This window comes from Harmonia axyridis, chromosome X (assembly GCF_914767665.1).
Source record: "Harmonia axyridis chromosome X, icHarAxyr1.1, whole genome shotgun sequence".
Lineage (NCBI taxonomy): Eukaryota > Metazoa > Arthropoda > Insecta > Coleoptera > Coccinellidae > Harmonia > Harmonia axyridis.
Window position 1 is genome coordinate 10868670 of NC_059508.1, and position 20898 is coordinate 10889567.

At 36.9% G+C, this 20898-nt stretch overlaps 1 protein-coding gene across 2 annotated transcripts in view; it reads left to right on the forward strand.

Moving 5' to 3' along the window:
- Positions 1-15194, forward strand: part of LOC123686096 (neurogenic locus protein delta) — a 28706-nt gene extending 13512 nt beyond the window's left edge. For both annotated transcript variants that reach the window (XM_045626078.1, XM_045626079.1), the window contains 4 exons: positions 4440-4685; positions 7339-7399; positions 12004-13500; positions 13699-15194. In XM_045626078.1, the coding sequence (XP_045482034.1) occupies positions 4440-4685; positions 7339-7399; positions 12004-13500; positions 13699-13813 (1919 nt within the window). In that variant the 3' untranslated portion in view covers positions 13814-15194. The remainder of the gene's footprint in view (positions 1-4439; positions 4686-7338; positions 7400-12003; positions 13501-13698) is intronic.
- Positions 15195-20898: the final 5704 nt, after the last annotated feature.

Below are 20898 nucleotides of genomic sequence, written 5' to 3' on the forward strand. Positions count from 1 at the left end.
GAATGATATGCATACATTAATTTTACAAAATCATATGTTTTTAAGTATGCATAAAAGCTCTGAAGAACTTGCGATGACGTCAATTTGAAGTAAGCACGTGTGTCGAAATTTTGTACAATAAAATGTACTATATGTTTTGAGAGTTTAAACAGATTATTTTTCCTCGTAGAAAGGCAATTGAGAACTTGAACCATTAAAATTGAAAAAATTAAAAAGTATTGAAAAGTAATCTTTACAATGGTACTATCGAAAAAAATTCTAACGATAATGAAAATAAACTTGATTGTTTATACGTCAAAGGCAGCATCTTTGAATAATATTTATTTGAGAGGATTTTAACAAACTGTCACCTAACTCATTTCACGTAGTGTGAAAATCTAACCTAACCTAACCTATTTCATGTAGTGTGAAAATTCTTCTTATTTTTCCCGATTCAGAATGAACTTAAAACAAATCTGCTACGTTGGTTTTCTCCTGCTCCGTTTTTCGTTGCATTTCTCAATGTTGGATCGAATGGTATCGAGTTTGAGATGAAATCATTAATTTCCAGTGGAAATCAGCTTTCCGGTCGCTTGTTTCCGGTTTCGGTAACGAGAAATTATAGTATACATGTCGTAGAAACTGTAAAATGGGTCATAAAATCCGAGCTACGGATACAATGTTTGGAAATTTTCCAATTGCAATCAACTAATAGGGTCATACGTTACGTTTTTGGCATCTGAATTTGCTTTCATTCAACGTTTGAGGCTGGTTTTAAAATTCGTTGAATTAAATTGAAATCTTCTTGAAAATTTCCCAGGCGTACATTGATATCCCTCTAAAAGTTCATCGAAACTTTTTTTTTTCACGATGAATAAAAAAAAGGTTCAACGATTTTCCCAACGTTTATTTATTCATGGAGTTAACAGTTTTCCTTCTGTATTTTGCAGCCACGTCCACATTTATCACAATATTAATTACAGTATATGGAACAGTTTCTATTAAATAATTAATATATTTTTCACACGTTATAATTAACAACTATTGTCTCAGGAAGTGAATACATTAAGTGGAAAAAATGTAGGTTGCTGATTCTGATAGATATTGTCTCGAGATTTTTCTTCCTCGATTTATTCAGTAGCAGAATGATGGCTTTATCTGATTTTTTCGAAACGATCTTGAACCAATTGTAATCAATGATGAACAAATATTTTATTGTTTTTGAATGAGACTATTCATCAGATAATCTCAGATTTCTCCCGGACTTTCTGATAGTTATTTTCGTAAAAGTATTATTAAAAACTTTCTTACGTTCATACGTTGGAAGAGGGAACATTTATCAACTTCTGTCAACTGTATGAAATGAACATCCCTACAACCAGTAGGGTGAACGGTTATTCTTGTTTCAAGAACACCTGGCAACCTAAAGGCCAGCCAACGTTTATTCACCCTCATTGTTGTATTTCACGAAGATTTCTGGGGTACTATTGCCAAGTTTAACCTTCACAAATTGCTTCGTATTTTTTTTCTCGGTAAAATCTTCAGGCTAGGATCTGTTAGGTATCAATCCTTTGTTCTGGACTTCACAGATGTCATCTTTCGAGAAAAATCTCTCTCGGTTTCGATTATTAAAGGCATGTTAAAGGTGATATATATTTTGGATCACGTGGGTCGACTCTGTCAAACGCATTATCTAAATTTAAACCAGCGCCATGACTATACGGTATATAACCAGATCACGAAGAGAAAATTCGAAAAACCTTCAACATGGCATTTAGTCTTTTTTAAAACAGCCTCTATTCTTTTGTGACCCGTTCAGGAACATATGTTCGTTTAGTTGGAAGGGTTGATCGGTAACTTCAACCCCTTTTTGCAGTCCCAGATCCAAATGTAAAACCTTTCAAATCTGTATGAAAAAAAAACCTATAGTTTATCTCCTCTTTGAATGAAAAATTTCAAGAATTAGTAACTCCGAAACTGTAGGTAAACGGTAAAGTTTTCAAAATGGGTTTTTTGGATATTTTTGCCTTCAAAATTCGAAGATCGTGATCTCTAGGTAGGAGAATCACCTGAATCAAACTAATGAAAGTTTGATGTGTAATTAATTAAAGAAAATGCTAAACAATGGTTTCCTGTTTTCGTGATTTAATGTTATTATTAACGTTTCGTTTTAATGAAATTAAGTAAAGTTCATCTGGCCCCACTAAAATATTTTTATATGAAAAGGAAACGATATATGATTGAAATAAATTACTTCGAAATCAGATTTGAATCGTCCAAATCGGTTTTCGTTGGATGTTGTATTCTGGAATTTGAAATTTTAATTCGATAAACTTAATTGGTATGAGAAAGAAGCAATTAGTTTCGTCAGCAACATGATATCATCGTTGATATTTGAACATCGAAATAGAAGTGAGAAATTTAAAAATATGTTGAATTAAAAATAAGAACGTATTTTCGCGATAAAAATTGTTTCAACAAATGGTGAAAATTTCTGAGGGAAACAAGAAAATATACATATTTCAAAATATGAACTAACAAATTCCAAAGGAGTTAAAAATATCTTTCCACGAACGATTCGTAAGGTAGTCTTTTAATTCAAAAATTATTTTTTCACAAAAAGTTGTAGATACGATTTTTTTCAACCTGTTCGAATTATTCAATCCTTTTTCTTTACTACACAAGCCTTACGCGTAAATTTCAATTGTGAATGTCCCATTCATACTTGAAGAAAGAACCTGGCGTTCTGCTTTTTCTCCTTTCAACGTCTAAGAATGGTTTTTTTTTCGTGGTAGGTTCTTGAAGTGTGTACACGATTTAAAACAGCACACCGGATGTCCTGTCCTTGTGCATTCTCCCCTCAACTTATGGAATATTTGATACTTCCTCTTACCCTCCACGATAAGATTGTCTCACCTGAACGCCATCTTCGCTTCGTTGAAGCCAACTTGTAGCGCTGGCTGTACTAAGTATATTTCAGTTGTTTTGGGAGCCACTCATATGGAACGATTCACCGAAAAAAAAAACACAGTTTTACAGGGTGTAACAGTTGGACATAATTAAAATACACCTTGAGCAGCACGTCTTGCTTGTTATTTCCAGCGTGGCTTCTGTTTAATTCAAAAGCTCACAGGCATGAAATTTTTTTAACGGGGGTTTTTCAGGAATTGTGGTTTTGTCAGGTAGTTTTATTTTTTGGGCAGGTGCAACTCGAATTTTCCGTTTTCGTTTCTCTAAGTAGAACGTATTTTCCGTTCTGGAGTATCTGAAATCATGTTGTCGAACATTTTTTTCTGCCTTCGGTGGATTCGTTATACCGGTAACATTTGTTAGATGAAACCTGTAGGAATTCTCTAAACGGACCTTGTGGTTGTGCCATTTCTAAAGGCCAGATGCTGTGAACGACAGATGATTTAGTGCGGCATTTGGTCAACCCAAACTTTCTGAATTTTGCCTAACTCCAAAATAGAAATTTATTACCTGCGATGCAACATCTGAATTCGCAAAAACAATTATAAACCCTCCTGGTTATTCTTTTGTTTTAACAGCGATGATAAAATTCCACTCGAGCGAAAAGTAAAATACGAGAAAAACGTTGATAACCTGAGAACATCGAATAACAGTAAACTTTTACATTATAATTTTTATTTCGCATAAAAACCTTTTTTTTTAATAGAACTGTTTTTTAATGTTACGTTCTCATATCATCTTGCATCTTGGCATTCATTCAATCATGTATGTAATAACCAAAAAAAAATCGAAAAAACTTGATTATTTTTCCCGTGTATATCCTGAATTTTTTTCATAATTTACTCTATCATAAACACCTAAAATTTCAGTGAAATCTGAAAGATAGATTCTAAAATATCGAAATTTTTAAGAAAAAATAAATAGTTTTTTTGATACCCCAACGATACAAAGTTCTTACAAATTTTTATGAACATTCGTTTCACTATTATGCAACTGATTCTATATTTTGTACAATTTTAAATCAATTTTCCTCAATGCTGGCTCCTTGAGAAATGTGGTATATTGGCCTTCAAAATTCCTAGATTCGACACCGTGCGACAATTTTTCGCCAAAGTCGAAATAACCTCGATGATGTAAAAGAAACACGTTTCTCAAACCAAGACTACGGAGCCATCTGAACTGGCTCTCTGCATTTGAAAGCACCTGAAAGAAACGTCCCAAACAGCTGTATCCGGTGAAGCTGTATGTCTACAGTCCCTAACTTACTTTAGATTCAAATCTTAATCTTAATTAAGCTCTGATCAGGTACACCTTTTTGGGATATGTACCCATTTAACAGAACAGGTGAAAAGGAACATGTTTTCTTTCGACGGCAATGATTTTTAACTTTAACGTTCTCTCTTACCCAGCTTGCCAATTGAGTTTTGAAACCTCTATATAGTCGCATTTCGTGTGAATTCTTTTGACTCAATCTCAATTTTTTTTTGCAGTTTTGATAACGAGGTTGAGCAAGCAGAGATACTTGGAAATTGGCGATCATTGGACTGAAGACCAGCACGTATCGAAGTTTTCAACGATACGTTTTGAGTATAGAGTTACCTGCGACCCACACTATTATGGAAAGGGTTGTGAAAATCTTTGTAGGCCACGTGATGATAATTTTGGACATTATAGCTGCTCACCATTAGGTGAAAGAATTTGCCATGCTGGCTGGACTGGCGATTACTGCAGCAAACGTAAGTATTTTTTTTTTCTGGTGATATCTTCGAAATTATCGATGTCGATAGAAATTCCCGATAAAACGGGTTTATGTAAGACCAGTAGCTATTTATACTCTTGTTTCAAGTGAAATGGTAGCTTCCATGAAGCATATACCTCTTTCCCCACGAAGTTATGTGTTCAGTTTTTAATGACTGTACGCTTTCGTCTATTTGCCAACCATGAAGTAATTACTTAATGAGACATAAGCAGCGCACTGATCCATAGCTTCTTTAATGATATTAGGAAAAGAAAGAGGAGCAGTTCAATAATCTTTCAAAATGGCTCATATCGTACTATTCTTCAACACTAGACCAAGCCATGGCGCTTTACCAGCCACAAATACTCTGCCATTTTCGGTAATTACTTGGATCTGCCATTTAAATGTCAATGTCAGTTTCAGCGGGGTCTTAACTCACCTAATTTTATCGATAAACAATATAATGCAAAAACTTCAAACCTTTTATACGAGCTGTCGATGGCGTCAATTTGGAGTAAACACGTGCGTAGTTTGCATTTTGGTCGAATCGTGATCAATCGACTTTTTGTCGCGTAATAAATTGGGACAGAATCTGACAGAAACAGCGGTCCAGTAGACGAATAGTTTCGTGTACATGATAACGGGTTATCAATTTTTTTTTCTCACGAATCAATTATTGTGGCTGTAGTGTCTTATTGTGGTATTCATTAATAGAATACCTTCGAAACCTGTACTTGGTCATTTAATGATATGAAACCGAAGAACGGGCTAGCGAGTTACTGAACGTAGAAAGAGGGATCAGGAGTCACCCTACAGGGACGTTCGAGGTTTCTTAAGAAGTTTTATCGACGTACGTCGATTCGAAAGTTGCCAAAGTTGTGTTTTATTCGTGGAAACATGTGAAATGATGGATGTCGGTGTTGCGATACAGTCGAAAGTTGTTGCGTCCCGTAAACTGTACGAATTCTTATTATAAATTCAAATTCCATTCACCGGTGGTTTCTCATAGTAGCGTTACGGTCCTGTCTTAGCTCACGTAGCAGGTACGCTCCGATCGTGGGAAGAAGACCGGCTGCTTGTTCAGTCAACAGCAGCTGAGAATCTCACGTCTTCTTCGCGGTCAAACTTTTTGTTGTTTTGTAATCGAAATTCGTCATTTTTTCCATTGGACTTCGGGACTTTTTTCATGCGATCAACCATGCTTGGCACATTACTTCCCATTGTCATATATATGTATATTGAGGAATCGAACATTTCCATCTCTATTATCCAGAAATCCCAACTGGAAATTTTTTTTTCAACATCGAAAACTTTGCGAAAAATACACTTTCACTAATTGCAGTTTTTCAGTAAATTAAATAAAAAATATCGTGTTGAATAAGCAAAAAAAGCTCTGAAAACCATACCAACTGAAAAGTCTCCGGTCTACTATAGTAAAACACATTTTTTTGGCAAAATTCGATTTTATTATTCAACATAGTTGTCTTCAAGAGCGATACAGCGATCTTTCAACTTTTCGATACCATTTTTGTAGTACGATTTGACTTTCGCGTCAAAATAGGCCTCAGTTTCGGCGATTACTTCTTCATTGGAGCTAAATTTCTTTCCAGCGTGCATTCTTTTGAGATCTGAGAACAGGAAAAGGTCGCTGGGGGCCAGACCGGGCGAATACGGTGGATGCAAAAGTAATTCGAAGCCCAATTCATGCAATTTTGCCATTGTTTCCATTGATTTGTGACACGGCGCATTGTCTTGATGAAACAGCGCCTTTTTTTCTTCAAATGGGGCCATTTTTTAACGATTTCATCCTTTAAACGATCCAATAACGCAATATAATAATCGCTGTTGATGGTCTGGCCCTTTTGGAGGAAATCAATGAATATTATATCTTGCGCATCCCAGAATACTGATGCCATAACCTTGCCAGCTGGCTGTTGTGTTTTTCCTCGCTTTTGATTCGGTTCATCGTGTGCAGTCCACTCAGCTGACTGTCGATTGGACTCCGGAGTGAAATGATGGAGCCATGTTTCATCCATTGTCACATATCGACGCAAAAATTCAGATTCGTTATCCATATACGCATTTAAAACAACATCGAATTCTAACTTCTAACCTTGAACAGATTATACCATAGTAATAAATCAAAATAATCTTCAGAACGGAACACTAATAGGTAATAATCAAAATTCATAAAAAAAACTCAACTGCTTTTGTATGAATTCGATTGTTAATACTTTGAAATGATGTTACAGAAGCCTTGTTGCGTAAAATTGCGTTTTGACGGCCTCTCATCATTGCTATTTTTTGAGGATTATTATTTCGAATTAAACAAATTATCCTCCGAACAATTTGGAAATGATGTCGGATAATCTATTGGAAAAAAAAAGTTTATCACGATAATGATGTGTTTATGAGGAAACACACGATCTGGCTAGTCTCGTCCGCAGTTTTAGATTTTGTATGAAACGTGAACGATCTAAAAATAGTCAAATTACGTAATTCTATTTTGTACCTGTACTGCTTTCAAGGTCAAACGATCTCCGCTAGTTTTTCATCAAAAAACGCAGGAACATCACAATCCATTTCGAAATTGATTTCCGCTCGCCCAGTTACGTGTTTGAAGTTCATTAAACATTTTTTTTTAATTGCAGCTCAATGCCTACCTGGTTGTGATGAAGAACATGGACATTGCACAGTGCCAAACGAGTGCAAGTAAGTACTTATCTTTATTACTAATTATAATTGTTTCCTTTCTTGGCCTACTGTTGAAGTCTCCGACTTGTCTGCATCCTGTAAGGACATCAATCCTTCAAGTCATTTCTAGACATCACAATTATAAATTTGCCTCGACTTCACATTTCGCTGTTTTCCGTAAAACTAAACTCATTTTTCTCCCATTTCTATCGTTCCATCCTTGAATTGTAGCCCACATTTTGAATATTTCTCGCCAGCGATGAATATAATTGAATTAATGAAGCAGTTTAATTAATCTGAATCTCGAAGTTGGGAACCGGGAGAAGCTAAGTTTACGGCAATTATAAAGAACGGTAGTAGTAAAATTAATTTAAATATGAAATTTAATAAAACGTTAATTGGTGTGAATTCAAATCTCCGTTTCGTAATTGATTAATTAAATACGCCTTCTCAACGTTATCGAAGCATATCGAGTAGGAAAAAATTAGGTCGATAGTAGTGAGACTGAACCCACATCGGTATAGCCTGCAGTGACAGCGAAAAGTTACAAAAAAAAGATCTGCCAATGGTTCTTTCGCTCCACTACGTAGTGCTCTATACTCCTTATATTAATTTCCTAAGGAAATTTTGATTTCCCAACACGAATACTCCTACTAAATTTCATCAACATCGATATGGTAAAACGTGAGATATGGAAGTTCCGGCAATTAGACTTTTGCGCATACTCGAATATATTGTATGGGGCCATCTATTGTCAAACTGAATAACCATCCAGTAAACCTTTCAAGGGAGGTTAAAATTTATCTTTCTCGAACTATTCATAACTCCGAAACCATTGGATTTGGGACTTGTTTTGAGTACAAATGATGGCAGGACAAGTTTGAATTTCATGATTTTATGTAGTCAATCTCGGTAGATATGAATTTTTGCAATTTCCTATTTTTTTTACCTTCGAAATTGATAGATTGTATTCTAAGTAGTATCAATTTCGTATAAACGATTACCAAAAGTGAATTAACACTACGGCTTCGAACATCATTAAAAAAAATACTAATTAAGTTATTATCTTGAAGTAATGATGTTTCATGGGGCTCTAACCTAGGACACTCGAAACAGTGAATCATACCTAAGTTTTCGAGAAAAAAACTGAAATAATACTGTTATCGATTCCACCCTGGATCGTAGAATCCTTTATTCATCCTAAAAGCAACCCCGCTTTCGAAAAAACTGGAAATAATTTTATCAGTTCCACCCTGTATCGTAATCCTTGAATACGAAATTTCTTAATAACGCGGCCATATACAATATTACCCAGGTGCTTCGAAATATCTGTTCAAAGTTGTTCAGAAAAAATTATATTCCATTATTGAAAGGGGATGGAGTTCCACAGGGCTCTCACCAAGTACACTCAAAATAGTGAATAATACTTGAGAGATCAAATTTAAGATAGATTATTGAAGAATTTTATATTCTTTCCTTTAATCATTGTTCAAAATGGTTAAAAGAAATATTCATAGCTCCGGAACCATTGGTGTTGGGACTTGTTTTAAGTACAATAATAATCGTCTTCATTAGGCAAAAGTTTAGCTTACCCTACTCTTACACTTCAACTCATAATATAACAATATAACCCTTAATCCTTAACAAAAAAAAAACAACAAATAAGACTTATCAGGATTCAAGTGTGGTTTATGATTCCTCGTCTTCAATGCCAAAGAACTTAGATCTTAATCATCTGAAAAAAATAATCTAAGGTCACTGCAGCCTGATCCGATTTGAAACCAATGTAGATCTGAATATCATCAGCAAAAGCATGAAACCGGCAAAATTTAACAGTCAATCAAATCAGCAGTATAGATCAGAAACATGAGTGGACCTAGAATCGAACCGTGTAGTACTCCCTTTGAGATGTGAACACACGATGATCTACATCCCTCCATCCTCACATATTGACTCTTATTACGCAGAAATGTTCCAAAAAAATATAATGACAAGAAAAGTTTCAATTTAATGATTATTTTTAGTCAATCTCGGTAGATATGAATTTTTGCGGTTCCCTATTTGCCTTCAAAATTAATGGATCGTATAATTTCGTATAAATGACTACCCAAAAGGGAATTATTGGAAATGGTGAATTACAAATTGTGAGTTGTATCGTGTTGAAGAATTGGTAAGATGGCGAATGCAAGTGGAGAGAGGAGATGCTGGGTGACACCGTCCCGAGAAAGTCTTGAATTAGTGGCGTATGAGTCATGGACGATCTACGGGTGGAATCGCAAGAAGATGTATCGGAAGGACGGCGACCCGTAGGTAACCTTTCCTTGACCCGCATACTTGGCAACAGGCAGCGTGGGAAAAGGCTCTGTGGGCGTGTGGGCCCCCCGTCCCGTTCCTTCTAGGCTCAGGATCCGCGTTGCAACTCAATGAGCCGAGTTCTGTACGACGCGAAGACACTGCCTTCCAAACACATGATTAGAATAACTTAACATTAGCCGAACTGCTGCCAGAGCGGTGCCCTGCCACTGGTACACCGCGGGAACTGCTCGCTATCGATCACCGCAACATTCATTTCCCATCACAACTTACGTGACCGACAACACTATTTATTGCCAAGATTCCCATCATCTCGACGATGGACTCGGTTTCGACAAAAACCGGAAACTTTGGCCCCATTATCGATACTTCAAATTCCAATCGCTACACCACCCCCACGTCTACCTTCAACAATGCAACTAGGTGCTCGGGAATTCATTCTTTATTCTGATTAAATATTAATCTAATGGTGTTCCACAGGACTCTCACCTAGAACACTCGAAATTGTAAATACTTGAGTTCTCGGAAGAATATCTATAATAACACTGTTATAGTTTCCTAGATAGATGCTCGGGAATTCATTCTTTATCCTGAAAAATATGAATGTAATGGTGTTCCACAGGACCCTCACCTAGTACACTCGAAATAGTAAATACTATCTGAAAAAACACTGTTTTCGATTCCACCCTGAACACGGTATTCTCAACACCAGGGCTTCAAACATCATTAAAAAAATATTAATTAAGTAATTATCTCAACGTAATGGTGTTTCATGGGACTCTAACCTAATACACTCAAAATAGTAAATATGTTACCACCTCCACGTTTCCTTCAACAATAGAACTAGCAGCTCGGGAATTCATTCTTTATCATGAAAAAATATTAATGTAATGGTGTTCTACAGGATTCTAACCTAGTACACTCGAAATAGTAAATACTTGACTTCTCGGAAGAATATCTATAATAACACTGTTGTCGATTCCTCAAGTTCCACCCTGTATCGTAGTATCCTTGAACACGGTATTCTTATTCTTATCTTGAAGTAATGTTGTTTCATAGGACTCTAAAATGGGACACTCAAAACAGTAAATCATACTTGAGTTTTCGGAAAAAAAACTGAAATAATACTGTTAAAATTCCCCAAGTTCCACCCTGTATCGTAGTATCCTTGAACGCGGGATTCTTAACACCGCGGCTTCAAACATCATAACCTAGGTACTCGGAAATTCCTTCTTGATCCTGAAAGAATCTCTTGTTCCAAAAAAATACTAATTATATGGAAGTAATGAAGTTTCACTGGACTCTAACCTAAAAAACTCCAAACAGTAAATCATACTTAAGTCTTCAGAAAAAAAAAAATACTTTTAACGATTCCTCTAGTTCCGCCCTGGATCGTTGTATGCTTTCTTCATCCTAAAAGCAACCATGTTTTCAAAACAACTGGAAATAACACTTTTGTCAGATTTCTCAATAACAATATTACCTAGGTGCTTCGAAATATGTGTTCAAAGTTCTTAAAAAAATAAATATCCCATTATTGAAAGGGGATGGAGTGCCACAGGGCTCTAACCAAGTACACTCAAAATAGTAAATGATACTTGAAAAATCAAAAATCGAACCTGAAAAACTTGCATTAAGTTTCGATAACGTTTCTTCTTAATCTTCACCATCCACTTGCCATCTACACCTGTATTTCCAAATAACCGCTTTAGAGTGACCATTGTTCCAGCCAAACATGCATTTCCTTTTTGCTATGCAATGCCAGTCGAATATTGATTCAGAGATGATGCGAAGATCTTTTTTCTCATCTGCTACGATCAGTTGAATCATTTTCTGGTTTCTTGTTCAGCGAAAGCAAACGATCAAATTTCTTCTCCTGAAATGGCTAGATGTTGGGTTATTATGACAATGACTCCTATTATATTCTATTAGTCTGATGATACCGAATAGTCCAATCAATTCCTCAATCCCGAGCCTTTCACTTCACTTTTTCAACTTTAAGTAAATGTTATAATGAAGATCAAATGGTTGTTCGGCTACGTATTTGTCTTGTATCGTCTCCGGGAATAATTAGATACAAATGTAGCATTTCATCCGCTGTCGGTAGGTACTTTCACTGTTTCGCAATGGTATATGTCTTCTTCAACGTTGCTGAAATCGGTCAATTCACACATGGCTATCCGTGTTCTTGTCGGACATTCTATTGTGACGTATCATCGATTATCTTGTCTGGATATTTTGGGAAAGCATCTCGTTTGATTATTCGAAAGTTTTAGATTTAATGATTAACTATTATCTTTTTGTTACAGATGTCAAGCCGGTTGGGAAGGTCCTTTGTGTAACAAATGCCAGAAATATCCAGGTTGTATGCATGGCTCTTGCATGAAGCCTTGGGACTGCCTCTGCGACGAAGGTTGGGGTGGTTTGTTCTGCAACCAAGACCTCAACTTCTGTACCAACCACAAACCATGTCGAAACGGCGGTACTTGCTTCAACACCGGCCAAGGAAGTTACACCTGCAATTGTCCAGCCGAGTACACCGGAACCAACTGTGAAGTACCACTGCACGACTGCCAAAGAACACCATGCGCAAACGGTGGTACCTGCGCCCAAACATCCAACTCCTCGATGTGCATCTGCCCGAATGGTTTCCAAGGACCTAACTGCGAAACACCTGTATCAACATGCAAGGAAAACTCATGCTTGAACGGTGGTTCCTGCACCAACCTGGACTCCGGTTTTCAATGCAACTGCCCTCCCGGTTTCACCGGAAAGAATTGCCAAGATAGCACCAACAACTGCGCGACGTCTCCTTGTAAAAACGGTGGCTCCTGTTACGACGAAGCTGCTGGTTTCAAATGCGTGTGCGCCTTGGGATTCAACGGACCTACTTGCGAACACAACATCGATGATTGCAAGGGTAACCCTTGCCAAAACGGCGGTACTTGCCTGGACAAAGTCAACGAATTCCGTTGTCAGTGCGTTTCTGGTTTTGTTGGTCCGTTGTGCCAAACGCGGGTGGATTTTTGCATAACGAAACCTTGCGCGAATGGTGGCACGTGCCTCAAACTGTTGAACGATTATAAATGCAAGTGCGCGCCTGGTTTCACTGGTAAAGACTGCAGCGAGGAGATCGACGAGTGCCAGTTCCAACCGTGTCTTCATGGCGGTACCTGTGAAAACAGGCTGGGCGGTTTCAAATGCCACTGTCCACCTGACTTTGCTGGACGGAAATGCGAGGAACCTGCTTCCAGTGCTGCTCCCGAAAGTGCTAGAGTCTCGTCTGAATCGAATTTGACAACGGAACATGTGGTGGTCATCGCGACTATATCGACGTTCGTGCCTCTGGTAGTGCTGATCGCTGTCGGCGTGATCATATGTCTGAAACAGCGCAGGAAACGTGAGAAAGCACGCGCTGACGAAGAAGCACGTCTGCAGAACGAACAGAACATTGCCAATTGTAGTTTTGCTAAACGCGGTGCCGCCATTGCTTCAGACGCCCATATGATCAAGAACTCTTGGGGCAAATGCACCAATAATGTACTTACTTCGAATCTTTCCTCCCCGGACACTTGCAGTGTTTCAAACGTGAGCGTAGGCGACTGTGATGCGTTCTCCAAGCCCTCCCAAGTTATAGACGGTCGTGCTGTGTATGGACTTCAAAGGTCACGATCGCAAAAACAGCTAAATACAGAGCCAGGGCCTAGAGCCTCGGCTATGCTCGTTGCTAAACTGCAGGAGCCTCAGTACGAGCACATCAAACGTTTGTCTGTGATGTCCAACACTTCGGCTGTGTGTGGCTCTAGGTAAGCATCGATACAACCTCCTTCCTTAATTATTTCCTCGACTAAATATTCCCTTTATACTCATCTTCTTCTTCTTCTTCTTCTTCTTGCTTATATGAGCTGGTTGTTCATATAGGTAGGCGTCTGCCTAATTAATTATTAATTATTTATACTCATAAGTGTTCTATTTGTATCTAACTGGATGTTTTTTTGTTTCAGTGATCCGTCTCTGGGTAAAAGGTCTGAGAAAGATCCCAGCGGCGTGTATGTGATAGAAGAGCATTTCCACAGGCCCGATGCAATTGCTGCTGGTCTTTTTGCAACGGAAGTATAAACTAGTTGTGTGACTGACTGATACTGTGTGTGAGTGTTTTGGCTCATCTTGTATGGCTGGCACGTTGTATAGTTATATTTATTATTGCCGAAAAAGCTACCAAGTTGAGCCAAAGAATCGAGAGTCTGAATGTTGGGCCTAAATTTTTGCCCTCTCGTCCAAGAGCTTCGACAGATTCCCTAAACCGATTTCTGTTATGCCGATTATATAGACCTGATCTGATGATCAATTGATAAGCCTGTTTCGATGCCAATTATGTAGGAAAGCATTTCGACTACTTCATAGTGAATTTGTATATATATAAACTGTTTCCTTGATAAAATTTCAAATGAATCTCATATTGCTAATTCCTAGATCGTTTTTCCAAGTATCTTACATTTGTTCCTAATTATCTCTTTTGGTGCGTTTTTGGCTCTTTCTGTGTCGATATTCGATCCATTATACCAAAGAAAATCCTTTCATTACTCATATTAAGTGTTACGAACAGATGTATGAATCTTTGAATCGAATCTGAAATGGTATTGCAACTTATGATGCAGTTGGTGCTTTCATATCTGGTTTTTTGTGTATATAGCCTATCATAGTGTTTCGTTTACAATTGGTCAAAGACTATGGTTTCAAACCAAAGATTTTGGCATCGTAGAAAACTAGTCTGGTGAATTTGCCGAAGGACTGTCTCGTCAAGTAGCATGTATCCTAAATTCTTACTGTAAAATGTGATTAATCTAAAGTAAACTAAGTCAGTATTGCCTACGTATTATGGACTTTCTTCTAATAAATCATTTTCCTACCAATACTCCGGTTCCTTTTTGAATCACTTATGAGTTTTGGTTGGAAAGGAATTATTTTGTACCTTTTATACACTGATAATTAGTATTAGATGCTGCCTATTTATTATTTCGAACTAAAGATGTTCCTTTAGGTAGTTTAGACAAACTAAGTCATATACCTGTCAAAGTGTTGAAGAGATAATTGTTCTTCTATTGGACTGGACATTTTTAAGAATCGCTCTAACCTTTTCTAAGTGTAATTGTAATCTTTTTGAATTCCGATTTGTTTTGTTATAACTTATATTTTATTTATTATATACAATTTGTTATATTATAATCATTTCATTTTGAATGTCTTGTCCCTCTTATATTTCGATTTTATTTTCTCAATTTTCTACAACACTTTGATTTATTGGTATTGGTTAATCACTTGGACAAGTTGGAAGACTTATTGTCAAAAAGACATTTTGTAATATATCGTGTATATTTATAGAATGTAAACTAAATGTCATTACAAAATATTGTTCATGTTTCATAATGAAATCTCCTTTAGAGAAGCGGCTGTTCCTCAGTAAATGATGTTATTATCGTAATAAATTTTTTGTTCTATATCCTGTTTATTATTTACATTTGATTCCACCCAATCCCTTATAAAAGAAATATAAAACAAATTCTGATGATGAAAACATATTTGTCAAGAAGACATTAAGCATAAATAAAGATTCCTCTTCAAAAGACAAGGCGAAATCTCGAAAATTGTGAATTTTTTCTGTAAACATTCAAACTACAAAATCTGAATGTATCACCTTTTATTATTGATCAATTTGAATCAATGGTAAATAAAATATAATAGTCCCAATGTTCACTGGATGTTACGCCACTGGAGAAACCACTAACTGTGTTGCGACCTTCTCAAAAGTTTTGTCCTTGTCCCACTCATTGGAAAAATGCTGAACGCATTCTGCAGCTTGGCTTGCATTTTATACCACCCGCATTCTTTCAAAAAGATCAACAAAAGCAAATATTTTTTACGTTTCTGTTGGTTACATCCATTAATACTGAATGATGAACCCACATAATGAAACTTCGATATCAGTATTTCAAGGATATATCGATGCAGATTGTTGGGAATACAGGTAATTGTTCCAAAAATAAAAACTACGAAATTTAATTGAGAGAGCAGATTCATTCCATTGTCAAGAGATTCCAAACAGATAAAAGGAGTAAATTCGAAATGAAATTAGTGGAAAATATAGTACCTACATATTCAATAAATAATAGACGTTTCATGATTCATATTTTGTTGGTTATGTAAAAAATTCAATCAATTTTCGGATATGCAATTAAACCAATAGATTTGATTGAAGTAACTGTAATGAAACATTGTTAAGAATAAATCTAGTGTTAATTAAATAAATAAGTGAAATATTATTTTATGATATATCGTATTAATTTCTCTCTGGTTTCCATTTATATGCGCAATCAGGTAACACCGAACCAATTTGCGTACCAGTAAGCCACATGAAAAAACACGTATGTACCATCTGCAGTTTAAAATTAATATTCATCTAAGAGAAAGGTATTGATAATACACAAGGATCTGCAGTCCGTTGCCAGCTGAAAGCATTTCAAGACTTGGAGTTCATCATAAACCAACGATAAGCTGAAATGAATGTCTTGCAATGAGAAGATGCAACAATCTATTGAGAGAAAGCGCATATTGAAATACGCTAAGAATTTAAATTCCTTAGGAGGTATCGAAATGAAAATATACAGTTGGAGTCAATGCGGTTAACATTGGGGAAGACACAGTAGCTACTTATTTGATTTCTTAATCGAAGAAATGCAGTTGGAACGGGGCATTGAAAATAAACTATTGCGAGAAAAATAAATATCAGATCTTTTGATTACAGAGGGGTACAATGTATACAATCTAAATATACTAATTCACAAATTGACTTATATGATTTTATTATGTCACTGCAATTAAGTCAACAATCAAGTACGGTTTACGAAGAACGTTTGTTTTTATTATTAATTCAAACCTGTTTTTTTCTGGATTATCTCGATATAGGTAAGAAATAAACTTATTAATGTTTAATAGTATTTCTCTGGAAGATTGCTTTAATTCATTGCATTAAATGTTGACATTCTCAACGCAATGGAACAAAAATACAAATGACACAGGTGTGTTTTTGTCAAATCAACGTCATCGAAGATCTTTCTCGGACAGTCTCCGTCGACCGCCGCGTTTCGTCGACTTCATCTAACCAATAGCAATCCCGTAGCTGGGCGGAGCTACGAAATTGCTAGATGCTATTGGTTAGATGAAATCGTCCAACGCGACGGTCGACGAAAAATGTACCTTTATCCAGTTCATTTCTCTTTTCTTGATAAAAGATATCCAGTATTCGGATTTTCAGAGCTTGTTTAGCATATTATATAACATATTTCATTGAAAAAATTAGTTATCGTAAGTAATATACTTGTAGTGACTCTATCGTTGGCACCAGCCGTTCTACGGCAAAGTCACCAAGGTGGAAGGTATATTTGGCAGGGATCACTGAGTACCAATATCTTTTATACTGTCAAATAGCTTATTCTTATCACCAGTGTAAATGAATCTTATTGATTGAACACCGAAATGTCCTGATATATTCCCGGTAGCCTTTTTAAATTCACAGCAATTGAAACATAGAATAATCGCATTATAATTCAAAAATGCAGTAATCTTCAAACTGATGGTTGCAATTAATCGAATTATTACTGAGGGAGCGCGCAAAAGCTGACGCGAGTGCTTTTCTAGAATTTTTTATTTTCTCATCTAGTGAAAAAGACCATCGCAAACCAATTAGGAGAAAATTCAATTACGTTCCCTCCAAATGCCTTTTTCGGTTGAATGCGAACGAGAACGAAAGAATTTCCTCTTAATGCCCTTAATTTAAAGTTTAAAGCCTCTTGTACAATTCCCTTAACCATGAAAATTGAATTCCACCGCTCTAATCCTCGAGTGGGGTTGGTGACATCCCTTGTGCTCTTTCAATTTTCCACCACCGTTGCATCATTATTTTGTGGGAAGCGTGGCTATTGCATCAGTCAAATAGAGGTCACACGTTAAGTGGGAAAATATTGGGCGGATGAACGTTTGAGAAGTCCTACAAGTTCATCTTGTTTGTAGCATTAGATTTATTTTTTTAAAGAGTTCCTGACAACACCGACAAGTCAGATATTTCATCATCTTGGCTGTTCATTAATGATTACTCTTACAGAGAAAAAAAATCGAATTGGACAAGGAAAAAAGATTGCAAATTGTACGTTATGTTCCTTTTTTTCTATGTTTTTTCTTGTTATAGAGAAACAGCAGGTTATCATTTTGCATAATTGAGTATTGGGTTCGTTTCATTGGTGAAGAATTCAAGGTTAAAATCAATTCTGTCTGTCCATTCGAGCGTCGAATGGAATGTGTTAGAAACTTAAAATTTTCAGGGTAGAGGGGGTGTATGTTGGTTATCACCACAACCGAACTCCTTTCTCTGATTTATTTATTATTATTAGGTGTACAATTTTGTTTCCGTCGTTTTGCAATTGATGGCTGTAGCGGTAAGTGGTAGTCGAAATAAATAGATCGTAGATGTCATACAATAAGCTTAGGTATTTGTAAACATAATGCCATCGAAATATTAGTCGATTTATGTATGCATCATTAAGTTATTCTCGATTAACCATGTCAGCTTACGAGCCAAATTCTCGTCATTTGCGGAAGGTTTTAATTTTCTGCTTTAATATGATGAAATCTGCGGCTGAGGCTCATCGACTGCTCTCAAATACCTATGGTGAGGCCGCTATTAGTGGAATAACGTACCGGGAGTGATTTTAACGCTTCAAGAACGGTGATTATTGCCGTCGAGGACCAGGATGGCGGTGGAAGGGAGAAGGATTTGGGATATTACTTGATCAAGACTCGTGTCAAACGCAACAAGAATTGGCAGGATCATTGGGAGTGACGCAACAAGCCATTTCAAAACGCCTGAAAGTCATGGAAATGATTCAGAAACAAGGAAATTGGGAGCCGTACGAGTTGAAGCCGAGATATGTTGAACGGCGTTTGTTTGCTTATGAACAGCAGCTTGCAAGGCAAAGAAAAAAGGGATTTCTGCATCGCATTGTGACTGGAGACGAAAAATGGGTTCATTACAATAATCCCAAGCTCAGAAAATCATGGGGATATCCCGGCCATGCCACGTAGATGGTCAAACCGAATATTCACGGTTCCAAGGTCATGCTCAGTATTTGGTGAGGCCAGCTCGGCGTAGTGTATCATGAGTTGTTGAAACCAACTTAAACAATCACAGGCGATCGTTATCGAACGCAATTTATGCGTTTGAGCCGAGCATTGAAAGACAAACGGCCGCAATACAACGAGAGACATGATGAAGTGATTTTACAGCATGACAATGCTCGACTCCATGTTGCGAAAGTGATTAAAACATACTTGGAAACGTTGAAATGGGAAGTCCTATCCCACCCGCAGTATTCACCAGACGTTGCTCCCTCGGACTATCATTTTTTTCGATCAATGGCACACGGCCTGGCTGACCAGCACTTCCAGTCTTCTGAAGAAGTAAAAAATTGGATTTATTCGTGGATCGCTTCAAAAGATGACCAGTTTTTTCGACGCGGAATTTGTACGCTGCCTGAAAGATGGGAGAAAGTAGTGGCCAGCGATGGACAATACTTTGAATCATAAATGTATAACCAGTTTTTTACAATAAAGCCTCGAATTTCGGAAAAAAACGGCGGAAGCAAAGTTGTACGCCTATGTATACTTTATGAAATTCGTCGATGAAATGAATCATTCAAAATTCAGATAAATAGCTTTTACACTGGAGGAAATAATCAAATTTGTTTGATCTGATAACCCTCTTTCATTTGTAAAGAGTGTCAAAGATGCAAAAAATAAGTGAAAGAATACTTACCACAATATTTTTAAACCCATGATAATAAACTATTATTTTCAGAATGATTTGAATTAATTGGAAAATTTTGAAGAATATTTATAATGCGATAAGAATTTATTGAATTTGATCAGTTCGTTCAACCCTCCCTTGAACGAATGTCAAAAAAAATCGATATAATAAATTCAGATTATGTGAAAATCAACGTTCAATTTCTTCGTCAAAAACTTGTATGCGAGCAGTTTGGGCCTGATTTCTTGGAGGGTTTTTAAAGGAACGGTCCGATGGGCCAGGTGCAATTTCTGATTGCTTTCGATGTACAACACCGTATGTTCAACCAGTCCTTTGGATTTAATGATTCCTCGAATTTAGGAAACCTCAATCTGTTCTACGGGTTCGATCGTCGATTGGAATCGACTTCGACGACGTTTGCGATCTTGGCTATCGATTTCTTTCAAATGGCAAAGCAATCCCCTTTCGCATCGTTGGAATTCCTTTTGCCGATAAATATTTTCGTTACATCATTGGACGGTTTTTCTCTCAATGATTACGCCAAACGCGAATCGATCACACTGTGAATTTTTTACGAGGATAACAGGCCAATTGATGAGTCCCCGGTCTAACATAGCAAAACACATATTTTTGGCAAAATTCGATTTTATTATTCAACATAGTTGCCTTCGAGGGCGATACAGCGATTATAGCGATCTTTAATCTTTTCGATAAAATTGTACGATGTGTCTTTCGCTTCAAAATAGGCCTCAGTTTCGGCGATTACTTCCTCATTGGTACTAAATTTATTTCCAGCGAGCATTCTTTTTGAGGTCTAGGTGAAGGAAAAATTCGCTGGGGGGCAGATCTGGCGAATACGGTGGATGCAGAAGCAATTCGAAGCCCAATTCATGCAATTTTGCCATTGTTGATGAAACCGCGCCTTTTTTTCTTCAAATGGGACTGTTTTTTAACGATTTCATCGTTCATCCTTCAAACGATCCAATAACGCTATATAATAATCGCTGTTGATGGTCTGGCCCTTTTGGAGGTAATTAATGAATATTTCAGCTTGCGCATTCCAGAATACTGATGTCATAACCTTGCAAGCTAACTGTTGTTTTTCCTCGCTTTGGATTCGGTTCATTGTGTGCATTCCACTCAGCTGACTGTCGATTGGACTCCGGAGTGAAATGATGGGGCCATGTTTTATCCATTGTCACATATTGACGCAAAAATTCAGGTTAATTGCACTTAAACAGCTTCAAACACTGCTCAGAATCATTAACACGTTGTTGCTTTTGATCGATTGTGAACTCGCGTGGCACTCATTTTGCACACAGCTCTCTCATGTACAAATATTCGTGAA